This window comes from Vanacampus margaritifer, chromosome 1, assembly GCF_051991255.1.
Source record: "Vanacampus margaritifer isolate UIUO_Vmar chromosome 1, RoL_Vmar_1.0, whole genome shotgun sequence".
Taxonomy (NCBI): domain Eukaryota; kingdom Metazoa; phylum Chordata; class Actinopteri; order Syngnathiformes; family Syngnathidae; genus Vanacampus; species Vanacampus margaritifer.
The window spans coordinates 32,434,170-32,455,433 of NC_135432.1; the positions used below are offsets into that span (position 1 = coordinate 32,434,170).

A 21,264-nucleotide genomic window follows, 5' to 3' on the forward strand; every position below is an offset into this window, starting at 1 on the left:
ACGCAGCTCATTTGTGTGTCTTTAAATGCAAATGGTATACATGGCGGATGCCAGTCAATCGTTACTCGTCCGCCTTCCATCAATGTATAATTAAAACGACACTTGCATTAATAATGTGTCACAGGTGACAACACAAGGGGGTGATAACTTCCCAATCGCTCCCTTGCTGCCAGGCAACAACAGCATTATAATGAGGAGAAACTCTTTTCCAAGTATAAGGGATAATGCTGTGTGCTACCTAGGAGGTTATTGTCTTACGTTATGCATATTTCAATTAACCTTTTAACACACAACATCATTTCTCTCGATGACAGTTTATATTAGGTCAAGCTTATCATGTTTTGATTTGAGCATGAATCGGAATTACTGAACTTTGACCTTAAAGTGGAGGTGGTCGCGAGTTGCAGATGCCTTGAAAAGTAAATGATCTTTGATGACTTTGTATTTTGGTGCAACATTTTGAAGCACCAATCGACCAGAATTGCAGCACAGTGGCAGCTGAATGTCTCACTATGTCCTATTGCTCAATAATCCTCCACTGCACCAACATCCCCTCTATGAACCTATGTGACCTCTTCCGCTTCTTTAAATTTAAATTCAAGCTGTTGGACACACTGACTTAACTTGATGTGACTGTTTGCTGGCAAATTCACCTCACAAACTTTCAAGAGGCAGCACTGATATTTTGCCTCTGTTGTCCCAGAGTAATGAGGAGATTGGTCACAGCTAAATACTATCCAGTAGGATCATTCCTTTTTCTCTCTGACCCACCTTGGAAGTGAAAAGCTTCTTGAAAACACCAAAAATGACTAGAATTAGTGAGTCGTCACAGAGGTCAGAGCAAAAAGTACAACATGTTTTTTTAGTTACTCTGACAGAATGTTACTCAAGCACAGGAATATAATTGAGGTGGAGAGGTGACACAGGCCAGACTTGAGGTGCATAATAAGCAAGATTCTGTTATCTTTAACAGGTGCGTTCCTGCACCCAAAAGACACACTGAGAGGTGGTCAAGAAAAGACGACGTGGTCTCAATTCCACCTTCAACTCTGCTCCTCTTCTCAGAGCTGCTGAGAGGCAATGACCAGCAGTGAGTAAACAATGACGGCAAAGCCAATCAGACCTGCCGCTGCTCAGCGTGGCTGCATGCTGCAGTGATTGATGTCCTCTACACTTGGTGGCAGTCACAACATCACTCATTAAGCGGTAATGCCTGTTTTGCTTGCAAAGCGGGATGAATGACGGCTTTCATTTCTCATCATTAGGAGTAAAGAGAATAGTTTTGTTCACTGTGAGTACGTATGTGGATGCAGGCAAGCATAAAAAGGACTACAGACGCTCCCCAACTTACGAACGAGTTACGTTCCGAGCGATCGTTCGTAAGGTGAATTTGTTCGTAAGTTGCTTCAGTGCTATATTTTGTATTATAATTTATGTTTAAAGAGAATACGTACAGTACTGTACTACGTATGTTAGAGAGAGAGAGCGAGAGACACACACAGTATGTACATGTACGTAATAAGATAAATAAAATGAAGTTCAACTTACTTTTGGAAGATGTACTCGATGCTTAAGGATTTGATGGAGGAGGAGGAGGAGGAAGAGGAGGATTTTATATCATGAGAGGTTCTTCGTCGTCGCTGGAATGGGCTTCAAAAGTTACTTCCTCCTCCGTAACTTCAATGTAGGAAGAAGTTGAGGGTGGCGGAGAAGAAGATGAGGGTTGATGAGTATCTTCCTTGGAGGATTTACTAGAAACTGGCCGAAAGAAGTGATCTAACTACGATTGCACAGTTTTCTTCTTTTTTCATCATAAATGATGCAGTAGCACTGTATGGCATCATTCAATTGATTTGCAACCTTTGTGCAACGTTCAATATTTGGGTCTTGCAGCTCGAAGAGTGCGATGGCTTTATCTATGAGCGACAGGCGTTTCTTCTTCTTCCTCCTCCTCGACACGTTGCTGAGCCTCCAATGCTGGGTGAGCTCTCACAGCGCCAAGCGTCGGTATAAGCGGCGGAAAGAAGCACTACAGTACTCGGAAAAAGGTGCGCAATACAAAATCTAACTTACAGCATCTCTTTCCGAACATTTTTTGACATGCGCGCAGACATGTTCGTATGTACCGTTGTTCGAAACTCGAATGTTCGTAAGTAGGGGAGCGTCTGTATATATATATACATACATATATATATATATATATATATATATATATATATATATATATATATATATATATATATATATATATATATATATATATATATATATATATATATATTCATTGTATATTCATAAACTAAATAAATAGTACAGCGCATTATTATTAACTTATTCACTGCCATTGACGGCTATAGACGTCAAAAAATCATTTGAACTATTTCTATTAGTTTAACATTTTTTTCCACTTGCTAACGAGAGTATGAAAACCTAGATTTTTTTTATTGTACATTCAGAACAGATATAAAATGTGTGATTAACTCTTTCACTGCCATGGACGTTAAAAGACGTCAAGTAAGTTTTCAAAGACGAAAAGCATCGACCAACGCTAAAGAGCACATTGATGACGACGATGATCATCATCGATGATGATGACGGTGACTCCGAGGTTGGAAGCATTGACGCGGCAGTAGAAGACGTGAGGCGGAGCTAGATGGCTGAAGAAGCGAACAATGGCGACCGGTTGCAAGCAGCTCACACTTGGGAATTTTTTTCAAAGACGAAAGGCATCGACCAACGCTAAAGAGCACATTGATGACGACGATGATCATCATCGATGATGATGATGGTGACTCCGAGGTTGACGCCGAAGTTGGAAGCGTTGACGCGGCGGCTATGACGACGTCATAAAGGTTCACCGGCTAGCGATGCTAACACCGGAAAACGCGGAGCACAACCGAGCACGCTCAGACGTACGTTCAATCGGACGATGAAGAGTGCCCCGAGTCCAACGCATATTCATCGGAGTAGTGGGTACAGTCTGCTACTTGCTATTCCCTGGAAAAAAAGGCCGTCAAGAAAGTGTAACGTCTGCACGCGAAAGGAGCCATCGCAAGTGAAACTAATCTGTTGTGCAAATCCTGCTGCGTCAACTTGCGCGCATGGGAGCGTTACAAAAAGAAAAACTGTATTTGAAACATTCACATAATTGTAAATAGTACCACAGTTGCACACATTTGTAAATAGTTTGCGAAATTGTTTTGTCAAATTGTTACACTGTTGAATGGAAATAAACATATTTTGCAACCAAAAAACACTTTTTCATTGTTGGTGATAGCGTTTTACAGAAGTAAAGCACTATTTAGGTGTTTGTGGCATCATTCATGGAAAAAAAGAAGTGTACAATTCACTAGAGTGCATGAAATAACATAGTTTCACAAAAAGCTCTTTTTCTCCGCTTTTTGTTTCAAAACAGAGCATTTCGGTGAAACTAACCATTTTCTATTGTTGATTACTGAAGAACGAAATAGGGTAGAAACAAACTTTTTTTTCTGATGAAAGATGAGAGTTCAATCTTTCATTTGGTAGTATGTGTGTTTCCATAGTCCAAACTCAACATTTTCTGTGGACCTTGAAAGATCAGTCAAAATGCTTAAATCGGCTGGCACTGGCGACATCCGGTTTCTGAAAACGTCTGGCAGTCAAAGAGTTAATCATAAGTTAGCTAGTGAAGTCATGTGATTAATTACAATAAAAAAATGTAATCGCCTGACCCCTAATTGAATTATTTTAATTAAAAATAAGTGGTGTCAGACGATTTGTATATTTGTATAATTTATCGCATGACTTCAATAGTTGAATCATGATTAATCACAAATTTTATATCTGTAAAAAATGTACAATCATTTTTTTCTCTAGGTTTTCATAAAAAAATTAATGAAATGGGAAAAAAAGTTAAACTAATAGAAAAAGTTCACATGAATTTTTGACGTCTATAGTCGTCAATGGCAGTGAATGAGTTAATGAAGATGTCGAAATATAGTCATGTGGCATTCCTGAACAGAAAAATAGCTTTGCGCTATTGTGGGAGGGAATACAGCACACTTGATTGACATCCAATGGAAGCGGCTCCCCTCATTCCCTTTAAATTCAGCGTAGAGAAAGGTATGTGGTCGATGTGGCAGAAGGACTCGATGGAGTCCATTTCAGAAGACTGGTGTGTGCAAAGTACATTTAAAAGAAAAGTGCAAGCTCTCCACTTGCGAATTATGTAAATACGAGAAATACGAGATTCAAAATAACAGTGGGCCAAACTCAGGCTGCAGGCCAAGCCGGGCAAACAGATTCGCTCAGTAATTGCAGAGGAAATGCCAAGCTGAGGCTGATATAAAAGTGAAAGGGCACATCGAGGAAATACTAATCAGTGTGTCAATCTCTGGTGAGGCTGTTCCTGCTATTGTTGATCTGTGTGAGTTTGGTTCCAGTGTGAGCGCTTTGGCCATAGCTTTCCCGTCGACATTTGTAAGTTCAGTTAATGTAAGCTAGAGTTTTGGGATGGCACTTGCTGCATAATAAAATCAAAGGGCTCATTATGCTAGAGTCCGATGAACATGCAGAGAGCTTTCCTTGTCCTAATCTCCCCGTGCTTTCTCCTCCTATTCAAATCCTAATTATAACTCTTAATATTCGCCTGCAGCTAAATCCCCCTCTTTCTTTCCTTTTTCAGATTTCTCTCACCAAACTAGTGTCAGTAAAATGCTCACCTGTTCCTAACTGTCTGTTCTCATTAAGTCTAAGTATGCCACCTTTCCACACGGGGAGGGTTTTGTACAATTATCACAGGTTTGCTTGTTGGTCCAAACACAGCAAGCTATAATTCCCTCTCGCCAAGTCCAAACAGAAGTAAAACAGCAGGCGTGCCTGTGCAGCTAACCGGATAACCCATTTTAACCACACCGATGTTCTTACTCTCTCCCTTAAATTCCCGTTACAAAGCTTCATTCCTTCCACTCTGTTAGGCAGCGGCTTGCTGCTGCGTGTCATTAAAGTGATCTCCCATTCACACCGAGTGAAATATTGAAACACACAGCCTGTCATGATTGCGATTCAGACTGACATGGTGACCTTGGCAACACTCAGAGGGTACCAACAGGAAAAGCTCATCATGCTGGTCAGTGAAATCAGACACACTGCGTCACCCTGCCACTTTATTTCATCGGGAATTATTGAGCTGATTTTGAGGTGAGGTGACTCGCTGGGATCGTCGCGTCATCCCGCAGTCCAGCGTGTCACTGAAGCCTCTTGTCAGCAAACACAGAGCCCGGACCAGCAGAGTCACCTGCACTAAACCTCAAAATAAATAAACCATGGGCAGAGCAATGCAGACCACTTGAGCTATTTTCAGCATCACTCGGTCCAAAATGCCTTTATAAAAAGCATCCCCTCCCCTCCCCTCACTGGTTTGGGCAAATAGAGCGTGCTTGAGCAGCATTACGGATCCGTCTAGAAAGCAGCTGGAGTTATGGAGATGTCCGCCTTTTAACAACATGACCTTCAAGTTCAGATCATTTGATTGAGCTCATTGGTGTGGATTTTACACTCAAAATAGTTCAACAGGTACACATGGCTGGTACACTCATTTCCTGTCCTCTAGCAGTTATGAAAATGACAATTATAGCTATGAAGATGTGAGATCACCGAAATACACAACTTGATGAGATTGGGTTATTTTGGGGTGATTATATTGACATCCCTGAAATGGTGGTCTTTAAAAATCATACAGTTGTTACCATACCAAGACTATACGGATGGCCACGATAACTATTTAGTTGATTTATCGACAGTTTGGAATTCTGGCGATTGTGTATAATTAATCGTTCACAATTGTAAAATGGAGTGGACTACTGGGTTTGAACTAGAAGAGGTGCTGTTCGCCCCCAACGAACATGAAATCAGTGTAGGCCTATATCCGCCAAGCGGCGTTAATTGTCTGCACACTGATGAAAATCGAATGGAGTGAGTTAATCCAGGCCAGTGAAGTTAGCACACAGGCTAATACCGCTACTGAAAGAAGCTTATTTGTATTTACATTTGCTGGCTTGAATGTCAAAAGAGTTCATATTGACATGCTCATACTACTCAACAACAATCATGGCGGTTTGGATTCTTTATTGTGTTTTATGTGGCAAGTACATCTAAAGTAGGATGACCAGATTTTCCAAATTATTAAAATTTTGAATTTATTGTATAAAAAATGTAATCGCTAGTCAGTCTGGTTGTTATTGCTTTAACTAATGCTAAATGATATCTTGATTGACCATTAAACAGGGATGTGCCGAAAAAATCGACTCTCATTAGAATCGCGATTCTCATTTAGTACGATTCAGAATCGATTTTAAATGCCCCCAAATTGATTTTATTTAAATTATTTTATACTGTCTTCCCTTTTTGTGTGTCCCTTTATTGGGAGCGCTGTTCATGTTGTACCCGATTTGGCCACTTAGGGGCTTTGTGGTTCCATGCGGTCTGATACACTTTTAAGTTGTAGCCACATTAGAGAGTAGAAGGAAAAAGTCACGATCAAGTTATTCCAATAAAAGTATTTTTTTTTGTAGTGTGGAACCGTTTTTTTGAGTGATAAAAGTGCCGTGAGTAGAGCACTAATTAGCATTGGCGAGTCAGACTGGAGTAGATTATTACCTTTTATTTTATGCCGCTTTTTTGGCTGAAAACCAGGAAGTATCGCGACTGGTCCGGCATGTTTGTTGACTCGGAAGTCACGTTTAATCTCGAGAGGTTTTGCGAGACTTCCCGTCACATTCATGAATGAACTCGGCTCGTGTGTACACGGTAATGTTCAAAACTGTTACTCCCGTGATTTTTTTCTTTACATGTGTGGTGTCTCTCAGAGTTTGGAAGTCGGACGAAAATTTTTAAGTCTTGCTGTGTGACCCAGGCTTTAGGCTGGTAGGACTACATTTCCCATTATTCATAGACGCAGAAGCAGGAAGTGCTTCTAGTTCCCGTATAAAGACTGTTAGCCATTAGATGTAGTTAGTCGTATTAATTGACAAAACAATTGGCCTGGCGAAATCTGCTGTGAATCTGGACAGGAGGCTCAAAATGAGGGACTTTCCCGCTTAAAGCGGGATAGCTGATCACCCTATTCTAATGAAATAAGGTCTAGCTTTTCCAGTGTTCCATTTTTTTCTTATGTGTGGACAAACTAAGTCTCACACAAGTAATTTATACGTGGAAACTAGCAGCATTCGTCTTGTGTTAGATGACTAGGGTTTGAATTTTACCTTTGTTTGAAAACAAATAGTAAAAATGTTATCACTGTTACAAGTCACCTCCAAGGAGTCAGCAGACCAGGCCCGAATCTTATGCATTCCTGTTACTTGACAGGGAAAGTCACTCCAAAATCCATGGAGCCTAATCTCCTAATATTCATCCACTATTTACTTGAAATTACACCATGAATGCTTGCTCATCGTCCCCTAAAGACTGCGGGTGTTTGTCGAATTAACAAGCACGGAGAAAACAAATGAAACAAGTGATATCAGTCCTGTTTTAAAACACGCTTGGTGAAGTCAAATTGAAACTCTTGCTGCATTTAATAGTCCCACTGCTGACAGATGCCTTTTGTACATAAGATTAGTCTCCTTTATGAGCCCCCGAGTAGTCACCTGCTGATTTAGGAAATGTGGTTGCTTCAGCTGACGATGACTCTTTGCTGGTAGTCAGCACTAAATAGTCAAAGTTCAGCATGTGGCCAAATATGACTTTAATCCGTCACGTGTGTTGTGTTTATCAAGAGCGTGCTGGGAAATGAACATTTACGAGAATGTTGGAAATATTTGCTGCCTAATAACTTTATTAACTCATTCACTGCCATAAATTCAATAAAAAAAGATTATTAAATTAGGGGCAAGAGGCGATTCATCCATCCATTTTCTTGGCCGCTTTTCTAAAATTGTAATTAATCGCATGACTTCACTAGTTAACTCACGATTAATCACAAATTGTATATCTGTTCTAAATGTACAATAAACAATTCTAGGTTTTCATACTCTTGTAAACAAAAGTGAAAATAAATGTTAAACTAATAGAAATAGTTCAAATTATTTTTTGACGTTTATAGCCGTCAATGGCAGTGAATGAATTAAAAAAAAGAAAGTTAATATTATTAAAAATTTGGGGCGTCAGGCGATTAAAGTTCATCAATCCATCCATCCATTTTCTTAACCGCTTTTCCTCACAAGGGGGGGCACTGGAGCCTATCCCAGCTGGCTCCGGGCAGTAGGTGGGGTACATCCTGAACTGGTTGGCAGCCAATCGCAGGCGGTTAAAGTTTTTAATCATAATTAATCGTATGATTTCAGTAGTTAACTCGCGATTGATTAAAAATGTCATATCTGTTCTAAATGTACAATAAAAAATTCTAGGTTTTCATACTCTTGTAAACAAAAGTGGATTTTTTTTTTTAACTAATAGAAATAGTTCAAATGAATTTTTGACGTGTATAGCCGTCAACGGCAGTGAATGAATTAAAAAAAGAACGAAAATATTATTAAAAATTCGGGGCGTCAGACGATTAAAGTTTTTAATCGTAATTAATCACATGACTTCAGTAGTTAACTCGCTATTGATTACAAATTTCATATCTGTTCTAAATGAACAATAAAAAAATCTAGGTTTTCATACTCTTGTCAACAAAAGGGGATTTTTTTTTTTTTTAAACTAATACAAATAGTTCAAATGAATTTTTGACGTTTATAGCCGTCAATGGCAGTGAATGAGTTAAGAGAAAAGTTAGTGATTGGTCCAAGCAGAATGGATTTAGTTCCAACTCTGTTCCAGTGTGAATGGCGGTCTGGTTCTTTCGGGACTTTCTGTCGACCAGTCTAGGATGTGTAGTCCGCCTTTCACACTGAGTCTGCTGGGATAGGCTCCAGCTCCCAAGGACCCTGAACAGGCTGCAGAAAAAGGATGGATGAATGGATTTATTAAGATTTTTTTCTGCGTCCAAAGCCCTTAACTCCTAATTGAAAAAGGGGACGTCATTTTCGAACGAAGAGAACAAAGGGAAGGGTATGAGATGAAGAGAGGGAGTCAAGAGCATGACATGAAAACATAATGAGGATTGTCATGCCCATGGGGGCTGACGTGAAGGATTCGCTGCACAGTCGACGAAGTAGGAATGCGGAACGCAGCTGAAGACGGGCGAGGGCACGAGGGGACAGAATGAGGATAAACACCCCGACTGAGAGGTGACATAACTTTATCTGTGGTAGGGCGTTCAGGAGCCAGGAAGCGCAGCTGTGCTGACCCAAAAGCCGCTGCGCAGTGTTGCTAGTGGGCTGCATCACATCTGTCCCTTCGAACCATCACATCTGAAGGAAATACAACGGAAGCCCCCCTCTCCAAGGAGCGTGCTTCATTTCCAGCTCCAAGCAAAGGCAGAGATGACCGCAGGATCCCTCAGTCTAGTTTTAAGATGATTCCCACTGGGGCCAAACACTCAATCTGAAAACCAGACTTGTGCGTCATGTTGAGTGTGACCTTAGTCGGGTTATTTCATCACCACAGAATATATTAGCACTGCTGATTATTCCGCATCGTCATTTGACATTTGCGTTTGTCAGGGGTCCATTGGATTTGTCTCATGCCATCGCAGCAACATTACTTGTTTAATGATAAATAATGACACATAATTGACAATTTCTTAGGCATGGAAAACAACTGTTACGTCATCAAATCAAATGCAGGAATGCAGATAAAAATGGTATGCTTTGAAGAATTACAGTCATAAGGAAGTGCTTGACATAAATGAAGCTTCAGGAACCACTTATGGTATATATATATATATATATATACATATTTTTTACTCTTGCTTTAAAGATAAAGGCTAGTGCAATGGAATCTGATTCCATTCCATTGTGTGTGTGAGTGTGTTGTCTTGTGAGGACCATATTCTGGGTTTTTACTACCATTGTGGGGACCACAGGTGCTTTGTGGGGTCATTTTGGCCGGTCCTCACGACTCAAGACTTGGTTTTAGAGTTTAGGTTTGAATTAGGTTTTGGTTGGGATTTGGATGAGGGTTAGGATTAGGGAATCAGTTATGATGGTTAAGGGTTAGGGGCTAGCAAATGCATTATGTCAAGGGGATGTTCCCACTGGGAATTGTGTGTGCTGTATAAATATACACACATGATAATAACAACACAAGCATCAATATGAATGCTGAATACAAACACGGAACTATGCATAATGCAACACTGAGCTATAATAATATGGCTGTTAAATTGCAGTGCTGAAACCGAGAGGTTTGGAAACATCCACATACGTAGTAACAACTAGTGGTGATTCGTGTCTTCTACCATCGTTTCTTCATCAGCTCTGTTATTGCACCCAAACATGTCCATCTCTATCGTCATGTCAGTGTTGCATGTGTGTTGTATTAAGGGTTACAAGATCTCAGAATGAATGAATGTTACATTCTCTGTTAAACAGTTTGTGAGACCACAGTGTCTGGATTAAAGAAGCACTAAGAACTTGAATTCAATCTCATCTCATGTCACATGCGGTTTGATGGAATTGAGGTGATTCTGCTGTTTGGATTTCAAGCAGGATATGAGTTGGCAATAGGATTTTGGACTGAGTATACAAACAAAGCCAAAAGATCACAGACGTACTTGTCTTAGGTTAGCTTAAAATACAAGACTTGATTTAGACTTGCGATTTGACATTTCATCATTCTCCAAAAACAGACAAAGAATCCATCCATCTTTTTTCCGTAGCGCATATCCTGTTCAGGGCCGCGGGGAGCTGGAACTGTCCCAATTGACTTTAGACTGAAGGCAGACTACTTGTCAATTTGCTACACGTCACGTAGCGTAATAGACAACAATTTGCTCTGTCACGGAGTCATCAATAACCTTCTGACTATTAGTCTCATTCAAAAATAAAAGACTTGTGTCCAATTTTTCATCCTTGACTTGGATTCTAAGTTCAAGGTGGAAGAGCTGACTAGTATTAACATGCAAGTCCAGCATCTATCTCGGACTCTTGATGCAAATGTTTCAAAATGTCTTATCAGCCTCTTTCCCCCCTTTTGATCTATGCACAAAGAAAAGTCTACTAGGACACCTATCTTTCTTCGTTTATCACACACTGCGCAAACAAAACAATGAATAGATTACCAATGCATTGCATCAAAGGCGTCTTCAAAGGGAGTACATGTTGGAGAACTCTGCACAGATTTAGCCAACAAAGGGTAGTTAGAGGGAAATACAGGCCTCAAGCGCTCCAGGGGAAGCACCTCTCCTCTCCCTCTGTGTTCTGAACAAATGTAATTTCCTCTTCAAAGACCACTGGAATGACTCGATCACAGTAGACAGGCTGCCAGCTTACGTGCATGTTTTTCACATGAATTATACATTCGTCTCAAATGAGAAGAAAAGGTTAATGAGTCTTAAAGTTTGAAGACTTTGGCCAGTCAAGCACATCACAAACACGGGGGGGACTCAGCCGAGCATCAACCCCAACCTTGCATCTGCGCTTTGATTCAATTTCATGCTTTCATTATTGCTTTCAAGTGTACTGATGGTGTAATGGACTATAAAGCTGCATTTTATTAAATTGCTATATGTTCAATAGCTGGCCAGTGGCCCAGTACCTGGCAGTCACCATAGGTTCCAAGGCCAGATTAAAAAAGAAAATGGTTGGGTTGCATCAATACGGGCACCTGCTGTTAACTCATTCACTGCCATTGACGGCTATAGACGTAAAAAAATCACGGTTAGATTTTTTAATCGCCTGACGCCACTAATTTTTAATAACCTTTTCTCTTTTTTTTAATCGCGTCGGGCGATCAATTTTTTTTAATTATAATTAATTGCATGGCTTCAATAGTTAACTCACGATTAATCACAAATTTTATATCTGTCCTAAATGTACAATCATTTTTTTCTAGGTTTTCATATTCTTGTTAAAAAAAGTGGAAAAAATGTTAGACTAATTTCTAAAGATTTAGTTAGTGTATGTGAATACACTACAATACAGCAGTGAATGAGATAATAAAATAAATAAAATAAAATAAACGGTGCCCCAAAAAATTATGCCAGCAAAATTAACTATATTCTTCAAGTATGAGTGCCCTTGTGAAAATAACAAATTATACCACAATACTACACCTAATAATTAATAGCATTATGGCAAAAAAAAAATATTCTCATACCTTACAACTTTTTGCCTTTCAATTCAGATGCAGACTCAGATTTGAATTGCCATAATTCTCTCAGTCACAATGCGTCCAAGAAACACGGAAACAGCAATGACCAACAGTGTAAAACAGAACAGGAAGCGTGGTGGGTCGCCTTTCAGTGCCTTGAGTTTCTTCAATGAAAATAAATAAATAAATACTCAACAAAAATATAAAGTCAACACTTTTGTTTTTGCTCCCATTGAGATGAACTCAAAGATCTAAAACTTCTTCTACATCAGAAGTGGGCACACTCGGTCCTCGAGGGCCGGAATCCTGCAGGTTTTGGATGTTTCCCTTCTCCAACACAGCTGATATATGATCAGCTCATCAGTAAGCTCTGCATAAGCTTGGTAACGATCCTGTTGATTGGAATCAGCTGCGTTGCAGCAGGGAAACCTCCAAAACCAAAACCGGACCCGGTCTTGAGGACTGAGTTTGCCCACCTCTGTTCTACATACACAATCTCACCATTTCTCTCAAATATTGTTCAAAATCTGTGATAGTGAGCACTTCTCCTTTGCCAAGATAATCCATTCCACATCACTGGTGTGCCATATCAAGATGGTGAATGGACACCATGATTAGTACACAGGTGTGCCTTAGACTGGCCACAATAAAAGGCCACTCTGAAAGGTGCAGTTTTGTTACATTTTCTGGGTTTTATGAGAACGAGTCAGTACTGACTGTTTTTTTGAGCACCCTCCCCCCCTAAAACAAAACAAAACTGTACCTTTCAGAGTGGCCTTTTATTGTGGCCAGTCTAAGGCACACCTGTGCACTAATCATGGTGTCTAATCAGTGTGTGGAAGAAGTTTCAGATCTTTGAGTACATCTCCTAAAAATGGAAGCAAAAACAAAAGTCTTGCCTTTATATTTTTGTGGAGTATAAAATAAATGAATAAAAGGAAGGGGGAGGGAAAATCAAGGCTCAACTCTGCTGCTTTCACAGTATGAACCTGGGTAAAAAAACCTCAGCACATAAAGCCACAGACACAGCGGAACAACAGAGCTCTTAAGGGGGTGCAACCGCAGTGTGGCTTATAAGTTACTTGGACATCTGTTAAGTAGTTTTTGAGTCACGCTGGTAACAAACAAAGGAACATACAAGTACAATTAGGAAAATAAAAAGTCTTGCATACAATTACTGAACACACCTGTCTATGGTTAGAGCTGAGCTACTGTATCGAAACACCAATTTTCATCACTTTATTTAGAATTTCTGAAGTTCATCCACTCAATCAACCACTTCTATGCTCAGTCCAAGAGGAGATGTCGTGTCAATTTGCTAATATTTTCTAATGTTGAAACCAAAAAGGGAATGCTGTTTGTGTGGAATGACAAAATTATGAGACACAGCAGGTCTTTTATGGCTGATCTTGTTTCACTCCAGTGAAGGTATTTCTCTTTTCACTCATGTGCGCCGTGTATTCGTCTACACTCCACAACTGCTTAATTATACACAACTCCACTATCAAGCAGAGGAGACAAACACGGAAAAGATGAAAAAGACAGGTGTAAACATTTGCACAGGACCGCAGGGGCTGACTCAACTGTGCAGCAAAAAACATCATCAGATCAACAAGACTTACAAGTACTCTGCATGCACGTTATAATCCCAAAAATGCTAATTTATTTGTTGTAGGTGTGACCAATTGCAGCAGAATAATTGCAAATATCAACACTTTGGACGTGAAGGAGGTCAAATCTTCAGAACACCCACTTATCAAATCATGCTATTTCTACATCAATACCATCAGTCCAATTAGCACGACTCTAAGTCTGATAGGATTTTTATATTTAAATGTATTCAAATTTATTTCAATTTCAATAACGTCATACATGTCCACTTTGGCCAATATCACACCTTCTAACGAAAATACATAATCCTGTGCACTTGTATAGTGTGTAAGATGTGTTCGCACAGGCTTTCTAGGTCACTTAACTCATTCATTGCCATACATTTAGTAAAAAATATATGTATATTATTAAAAATTAGGGGCAAGAGGCGATTACATTTTTTAATTGTATTTAATCGCATGACTTCACTAGTTAACTCATGATTACTCACAAATTTGACATCTGTTCTAAATGTACAATGAAAAAATTCTAGGTTTTCATACTCTTGTTAACAAAAGTTGGAAAAAATGTTAAACAAATAGAAATAGTTCAAATGAATTTTTGACGTTTATATCCGTCAATGGCAGTGAATGAATTTTTTTTTTTTAAAAAGAACAAATTCTTAAAAACTCGGGGCGTCAGGCGATTAAACTGATTTTCGTCCTGTGACAGCGACGATGAAGTTCAATCCACTATCACAAGAAAAGAATGAAAAGAAAAGAAGACCGTCACAAAAGGGCTTTAATGATATGCAAACGTACCACTTTGAAGTCCTCGGCTCTGCACACGGTGCCGTGGAAGTGGCAAGAGAGCAGCATGTCGTTGATGTCGTGGCCGGTGCGGTCGTAGAATTCCAACATGTTGAAAGGTCGCGGCTTGAAGTTGTGGAAGTCCGCTTTGACCTTCAGGCTCTCCAAAACGCTCTCCTCCACAAGATGCACGTCTCGGATCTCATACCTTCACAAAGGGAATACAATCGAATATAGTTCTAACGTTTCATCATCTGCTCAGAAGTCAACTGCGTAAAGTTCAGACAAAGTAGCAGTGTGGAGTAATAATAATAAAAAAAAAACGGTATTTTATTCAAGTACTGCAATTTTCTCACAAGCCTCCCACACCCCCATGCAAATTTCATTTTGTTCTCTTGCTCCCCAGAGAATCCGATTCAAAATTTGTCACTAGCCAAAATGATCCATTTATAGTTCTTGTTGACTTCATAAAAAAAATCCATAAAATTCATCTGGTCATGAGGAAGAAACATCAATACAAAAATCAGCATCACGTGCACAATAATGTATTGCATTGGTGTCAAAACTACTGTGATGTGGAAAAAAAGATCTCTGACTTTGAAATTTGGGTACATTAATACAAATTATTGTAGTTTAATGATGGAATCAGTGTGAATGTCACAATATTTTAGGCTTTTTTTCTGTTCACCTATAATGGCATAGTAGATCTGACCTTAAGCCTGCATGTCCTTCCCACTTTTCTGTTTTCCAAGTAATCACACTAACTCCCACATCTAATCGCAGTGTTGATTGAGGAATTTGGCATTCATTGAAATGTCGTTGATATTTGTCTGGTGCGAGCCACCAGGCGCCTTTCTCCTGCGCTAAATGCCAGCCAGTAACAGAGCGAGGGAGCCAAATATCCCACATCACCCTCAGCATTATGGTAGGCCCCCGGGAAGTTTCCTTTCATCAAATGGAGCTCATAAATGTCTGGTTACGCTGCCATGTATCAAAGCGGAGTGGAATAGCCGTAAATGCATCGGCTGCAGACTTTCCATGCGCACTTTTGTAATAATACAGCAGCATAATGGACTCGCCAAAGAGTCTTGACTTTGATTCCACTTGTCCAACTTAACTTACAATTGAAAGGCCTTTCAGAAAGCATCATATAAATGTTGACATTTTATTGTAAATATCTGTTGTGCGTAATGTGCACCCTGTGAATTTATATATGGTGTTTAACTTTGGCTCATAAATATGTTGGACTGCTTTTCAATCAGCTTCAGGACACAATGCTAACTCCAAACATAGAAGTGGCCTGAAAACATTCTCAAATGGAAGTGAACAAAAAATTAACATGAATACAAGGCAATTTGCAACATTAGCTTTGTCATACCGTCGACATCTGCAGTGACAGTACATCACAGGCTGACGTCACCTGAAACTTCGTATGGAGGACAAAAACTGCCAAAGCTAAAAATAAATAAATGACTAAATACATTTTAAAGAATGACTAAAAGTGAAAATAAAAACAGATGTAAAAAAATATGGTAAAAAAAATAAATACAAAAAATATATATATAAATTAAAATAAATAACATATATATATATATATATATATATATATATATATATATATATATATATATATATATAAATAAAGGTAAAAATAAATACAACAATAATAAAGCGAGATTCAAAAAATAAATGTTGAAATAAATATAAAAATTAATATATAAATAGAATTAAATATCAATCAATAACGCTCTGCAGTTGCTCTGCCAGGACAAAATGTTATTCAAATGAGGGGGCAGTCCTAAGCGTGTCTTGGGTTGGACTCCGCCGTTGCAAACTGCCTTTCATTGGTCCAGTGAGCGGGTCAGCAAACAAGTAAGTCTCGCCGGCTTGCATTGGAGAACTCCAGCATTGGACGACTATCTTGTCCGCTGTCACCACAACTTGCAACTTGAGTGTTTTATTTATTGATTAATATTTAATTATATTTATTTTTGTAGTTTTTTCGACATTTATTTTTATTTTTTGAAACTCGTTTTTTTATTTTTACTTACTTACTTCGAGCCTTGAATCTAATAAATAAATTGTAACGCAACGCATTTCTCATACTATAACGATAACGGCGTTTCAAATATGGGGAGAATAATTCGTTAGCTTAGTCCATATAGGGAAAAGAAAACGGAGTTACCCAATGCCGTTAGTTTAAACGCCGTTATTCCCAACACTGCATATATATATATATATATAATTTCCATTTATATTTTTTTAATTCAATTTTTGAATAATATTTTTTATATTTGTTTTTATTTTCACTTGGGGTCATTTATTTATTTATTTTCAATTTTGGCAGTTTTGGTCCTTTGTAGCTTGATGTATTTAACCTTCACCAGGAAAAACTGGCAGCAGCTGGCGGTTTTATGCAGTTTATTACATTTACATGAAATTATTTTAATGCTGTGCTTACACCAAATGGTCGCATGTATTGGGGAATCAGGCCATTACGATGAAATATAAAAGAAAATACAAGCCTGAAAAACTCAGAGCTGAAACATCATCCGCTATTCTGGGAAGTCTCTCTTGGAGCTGCTGGAGTGAGCTGTCTTGTCCGTTCATGCAGAAGACCATTGTGAGGTGAAGAGGTCACTGAGGTTGTGCCAACGAAGGCCTGATGGCTCAAAAATCTCTGTTTAAGTTCAGCCCAAATGTGTTTGACAGAATTGAGTCAAATTCTTCTACATTAAATTACTCCGCGGATGCCTTCAGGGAGCTTTCGTTCTAAGGAGATGTGCATTTATTTAATTATTTTACAAAATCTAAAACAGTTTTATTTTAATATTTCTTTGACAAGATTTGCTTGGTAATTTGAATTTGAAGACTTGAGGGCTGGGCAGGCACTCCAGAGAGCCAAATAGAAGTAGACAAGTGATTAAAAAGTCATTTTTCCGTCATACCTCGACATTAGAGTGGGGGTTTGCATTTAAAACAAAACAAAGAAAAAGCACTTTTTGTCGTATTTGTCAAAAATACTCATTATGCTTTGACAGTAGTAAATAATATATAAATAAATGTGATCTGTGAAAAAAAAATCTATCAATTCTGGCCACAGCTTGTACCTCTAATTTGTCATACAAGAAACCACTGCACCTGAGAAAGAACAACCAATCAACCGACCAATAGACAAGATGTGACTTATGAGGTGTCATGACACAAGCACGCTCATTGGCGTCATGCTGACCTACCAAACTTGTAATGAACTTCTACTAGAACACCAAATGTTACCTGTTTAAAATTGTAAATAATTTGGCTACCATGTAAACAGCAATAGTCGCCCCCTGCTGGGCAATAGAAATAATGTATTTATCCAGTCACATGTTTCAGAGCAGCCTTCTTGGATAAAGTCTTCATAGATGTCACTGAGGGGACATACTTAACAGTGGAAGAAATGTAAAGACAAAAGTAGAAACAGTCGAACGTTTTGCATATCGTCACTATCGGGTGGAAACCTATGCCCAAATTTGGTCAATGTCATATTTTTCATAAATCCATGCTATTGGTCAGTCCCTGTTTGGGTCAGTTATTTTTACAAAGTGGTTAAAATTGCTTGCTGTTTTTGCTGAACAAACAAACTGATATTTTTTCGGTTTCCTAAAAAGTGATGATTTTGGAGGTGTGAAGATTCCGCCCGACACCAGCGATATAATTTCTACGCTCAAATGCCGTTTGCAACCCCACGTCTCACTAAAAGCCTCTCTACTTCTTGCGTTCTCCCAGTTCCTGTGTTCAGACAGGCTCGTACATGATCTCAGACATTGAAAATATTGCTGTAACAATATTCACCTAAAACTCTTGTTTTATTTAGCAGGGAAGCTGCATATTTAACATCTCAGAAACAAGAGACCTTCTTCCTGAGATCTGCCCTGCAGGTTTCCAAAACATGGTCTCAAATGCGTTAACATTTAACTCACAGATTTTGCCACCTTTTGTGATCAGAGGAAGCAGAGTTTTCTATGACCTGTCCTGTGAGATCTAATAATGTGTCTTTAGTGGTCACATCCAGCATCTCAGACAAGCTCAACTAATAAGCCAATTGTCTCTGAGTGTAGAAAAGGAAGACACATTATGGAATTTCAATTTTGAAAACAGTTCCCAGTGTTTTGATAACATGTTTGGACAACTTATAGAGCCCTAAATCACAAAACAAAAACAAAAAAACTACTAAAAAATATGAAGCACATGCAAGCCTCCACAGCATGCATTACAGTATATTTCCCTTGTGGAGGCGGCCTCACTCCGCCCCCACCACATTAACAACTAAGCTTGAGTAACATCAGCAATGACTGCAACATGCACACTGGAGACTAGAGTTGGAAATTGGCATTAGCTTGAAACTTTTATGGCTCACGCATATTGGAAATTCACTATTTATACGTTACAGTGCAAGACTTCTTCGTTTTAGTATAGGAGACTGCCGGGGCTTGAAGTCACACGGGTAGGTTGTCACACTGCAATTATCTTCTCCAGCAAAGGGCGCAACTAAGAAGTGGATAATTTTCTCTCTCTATATGTTTAGGGGTTGTGTGTTGTCTGAGAAGAAAATCGCATAGTGTGAGGTGAGATGAGATGAGCGCTAGTTAACAATATTGCACAACCTGAAGTAAAATATTTTAACTTTACATATTTTGAAACAAGTGTTGTTCACACACAAAATCGAGAAGCAGTTCATGTGGACTCGGAGGAGAGAAACAGGCATTTCTGTTTTAAGCTAACTTTAAACTAGAGCTAGTATTAGCCAAAATGATAGTTTGGGGCAACTTGTCTCATTTTGGGCAGCAACACACTGCTGGCAAATTGTTTACATACGCCAGAAAAGCCCTTCGAATAATAAGTCTGATGAGGGAGGAAATTAGTTTTGTTTCATTGCTTAAAAATTGATTTTCCAGTTGTTGTTGGAATTATGTCCACATTTCAGGACTGGTTTAAATTTCATGATGAAGCAATGCTTTCTGTTTGGAATTCAAATTCATCTTATATTTTCAGTTCAAGGAAGGCAAAACAGGCATTTGAGGCTGAGAGCCTTCACCCACATGCCAGCAGTTCCTAAGGACTTTAATCCAGTGTGTGTTGCATAATATTTGTTGTTAACATTTGCTCTATATCTATGTTCAACATTTTTTTTAAAGATCAGCCTTTGGCTGATTCAATGTTCAATTTCAAGTAAAAAACAAAACAGAACCTAGGAGAACAACAATTTTGTTCTTGTTTTATTAGTTGCTGCAAAATCCAGTGTGACATCTTATCCCATATGGTGAGACAATTTACCCAAATTTGGGGCAATATGTCACATGTTCACACTCTCTATTTGATTGCTTGTAAGTCTGCACTGACACAAAATGTGAAAATGACATGATGATGAAATACATACCTAAGACTTTTGTCTTTCACCTGGTATACATTTTGTTTATGATGTGCTGATTCCAAGAAATAACGAAATGTAAAAAGTGTGACATCAAGCCCTGGCCTAACTATTTTAAAATATGGTAATGCCATTGTCAACACTACTGTATATATATGATACTGTAGACCATTTCATGTGTGTTAAAAAAAAAATCTACAACAAAAATGGGCTCCCTTTTTGTGAAGTGATATTAATGAATTCAACTTGGAAACGAAAGACCAGAGTTAGACTCTGCAAAGAAAAGCGTGCAAATGCAAAGTGAAGGCTACCTGTGGTTGAGAAGCGCCAGCAGCTCTCCTGCATGATACAAGTCGTTGCGTGTGACTCGGCTGAAGCGGAAGGCGTTCAGGTTGCAGAAAGTGACCGCGGGGAACGTCATGATCGGGGTGGCGACCTCGTCCAGCTTGGTCACGTGCGGATACTCCAGGTAGAAATGAATCCGGTCCACGCACACGAAGAGCAGCAGGGAGAGAGAGGCGAAAAAGAAGACGAGCCACAGGCAGCGCCTGAAGCAGAAGCGGCCGTAAGTGAAAATGTGTGAGATGCCGTGCAAGGTGGACCTGTGTGCGAAAACTTCAATCGGTAGAGGATGATCTGAGTCCATTTCCTCCCGTTCCACTTTGAGGTCCATGATCGTCACGGCGTGGTGGGGAAAAATTCGATGTCAGCGAGAGCAGCGCCTGCACGCACTTCAATCCACTCGTCCCTTCAGTCATTCATTCGATCACCTGTGGCGCCTACCGTCCACCTGCACAGGTGCAGACACGCAAACCGCCCACCGAGTCGACTCGCCATTTTTTCACGTGCACTGCTGCGACTGTTTAAGAGGGGGAAAAAACACAAGAGTCGGGTGTTTCGCACAAGATGTCAAGTTCCGTAAACGCAGCGCGAGATCGGGCTGCACGTTTGTTGGTCGATCCCAAGTGCAGTGGAGCGCGCGTGGTGGATGCGCGTGTCAGCAGGAGTCTGATCGAGTCGCAGACACAAAAAGAACACGCAAATCCTTCAAGACAATTCAGCGCGTTGGAGAGGAATTGGAGACACGCGTGTCTCTCTCGATGCGCACATCTTCACGTCCAGCTTCTCTCTTCCGGGCGTGCAGAGAAATGAGACGCTTGCTTGTTGCAGTGCTGCTGAGTCGTGAGGTTTCGTGCGTGTGTCCACGTGTGCAGTTGCACGCGCGCGCGTACGTGTGCGTAAAAAAAATCACCAGCGGCAAAGATCTTGGACTGGAGA

The 21,264-nt window shown here is 39.5% G+C and overlaps 1 protein-coding gene across 1 annotated transcript in view; it reads right to left on the minus strand.

The window, feature by feature from the left end:
- The window catches only part of LOC144037412 (acid-sensing ion channel 1-like), a 48,442-nt gene extending 27,493 nt beyond the window's left edge, over positions 1–20,949 (minus strand). Inside the window, exons 1-2 of the mRNA XM_077548890.1 lie at positions 20,298–20,949; positions 14,589–14,784 (exon numbers count right to left, since the gene is read on the minus strand). Of these exons, the coding sequence (XP_077405016.1) occupies positions 14,589–14,784; positions 20,298–20,659 (558 nt within the window). The 5' untranslated portion in view covers positions 20,660–20,949. The remainder of the gene's footprint in view (positions 1–14,588; positions 14,785–20,297) is intronic.
- Between the last annotated feature and the right edge of the window lie 315 nt (positions 20,950–21,264).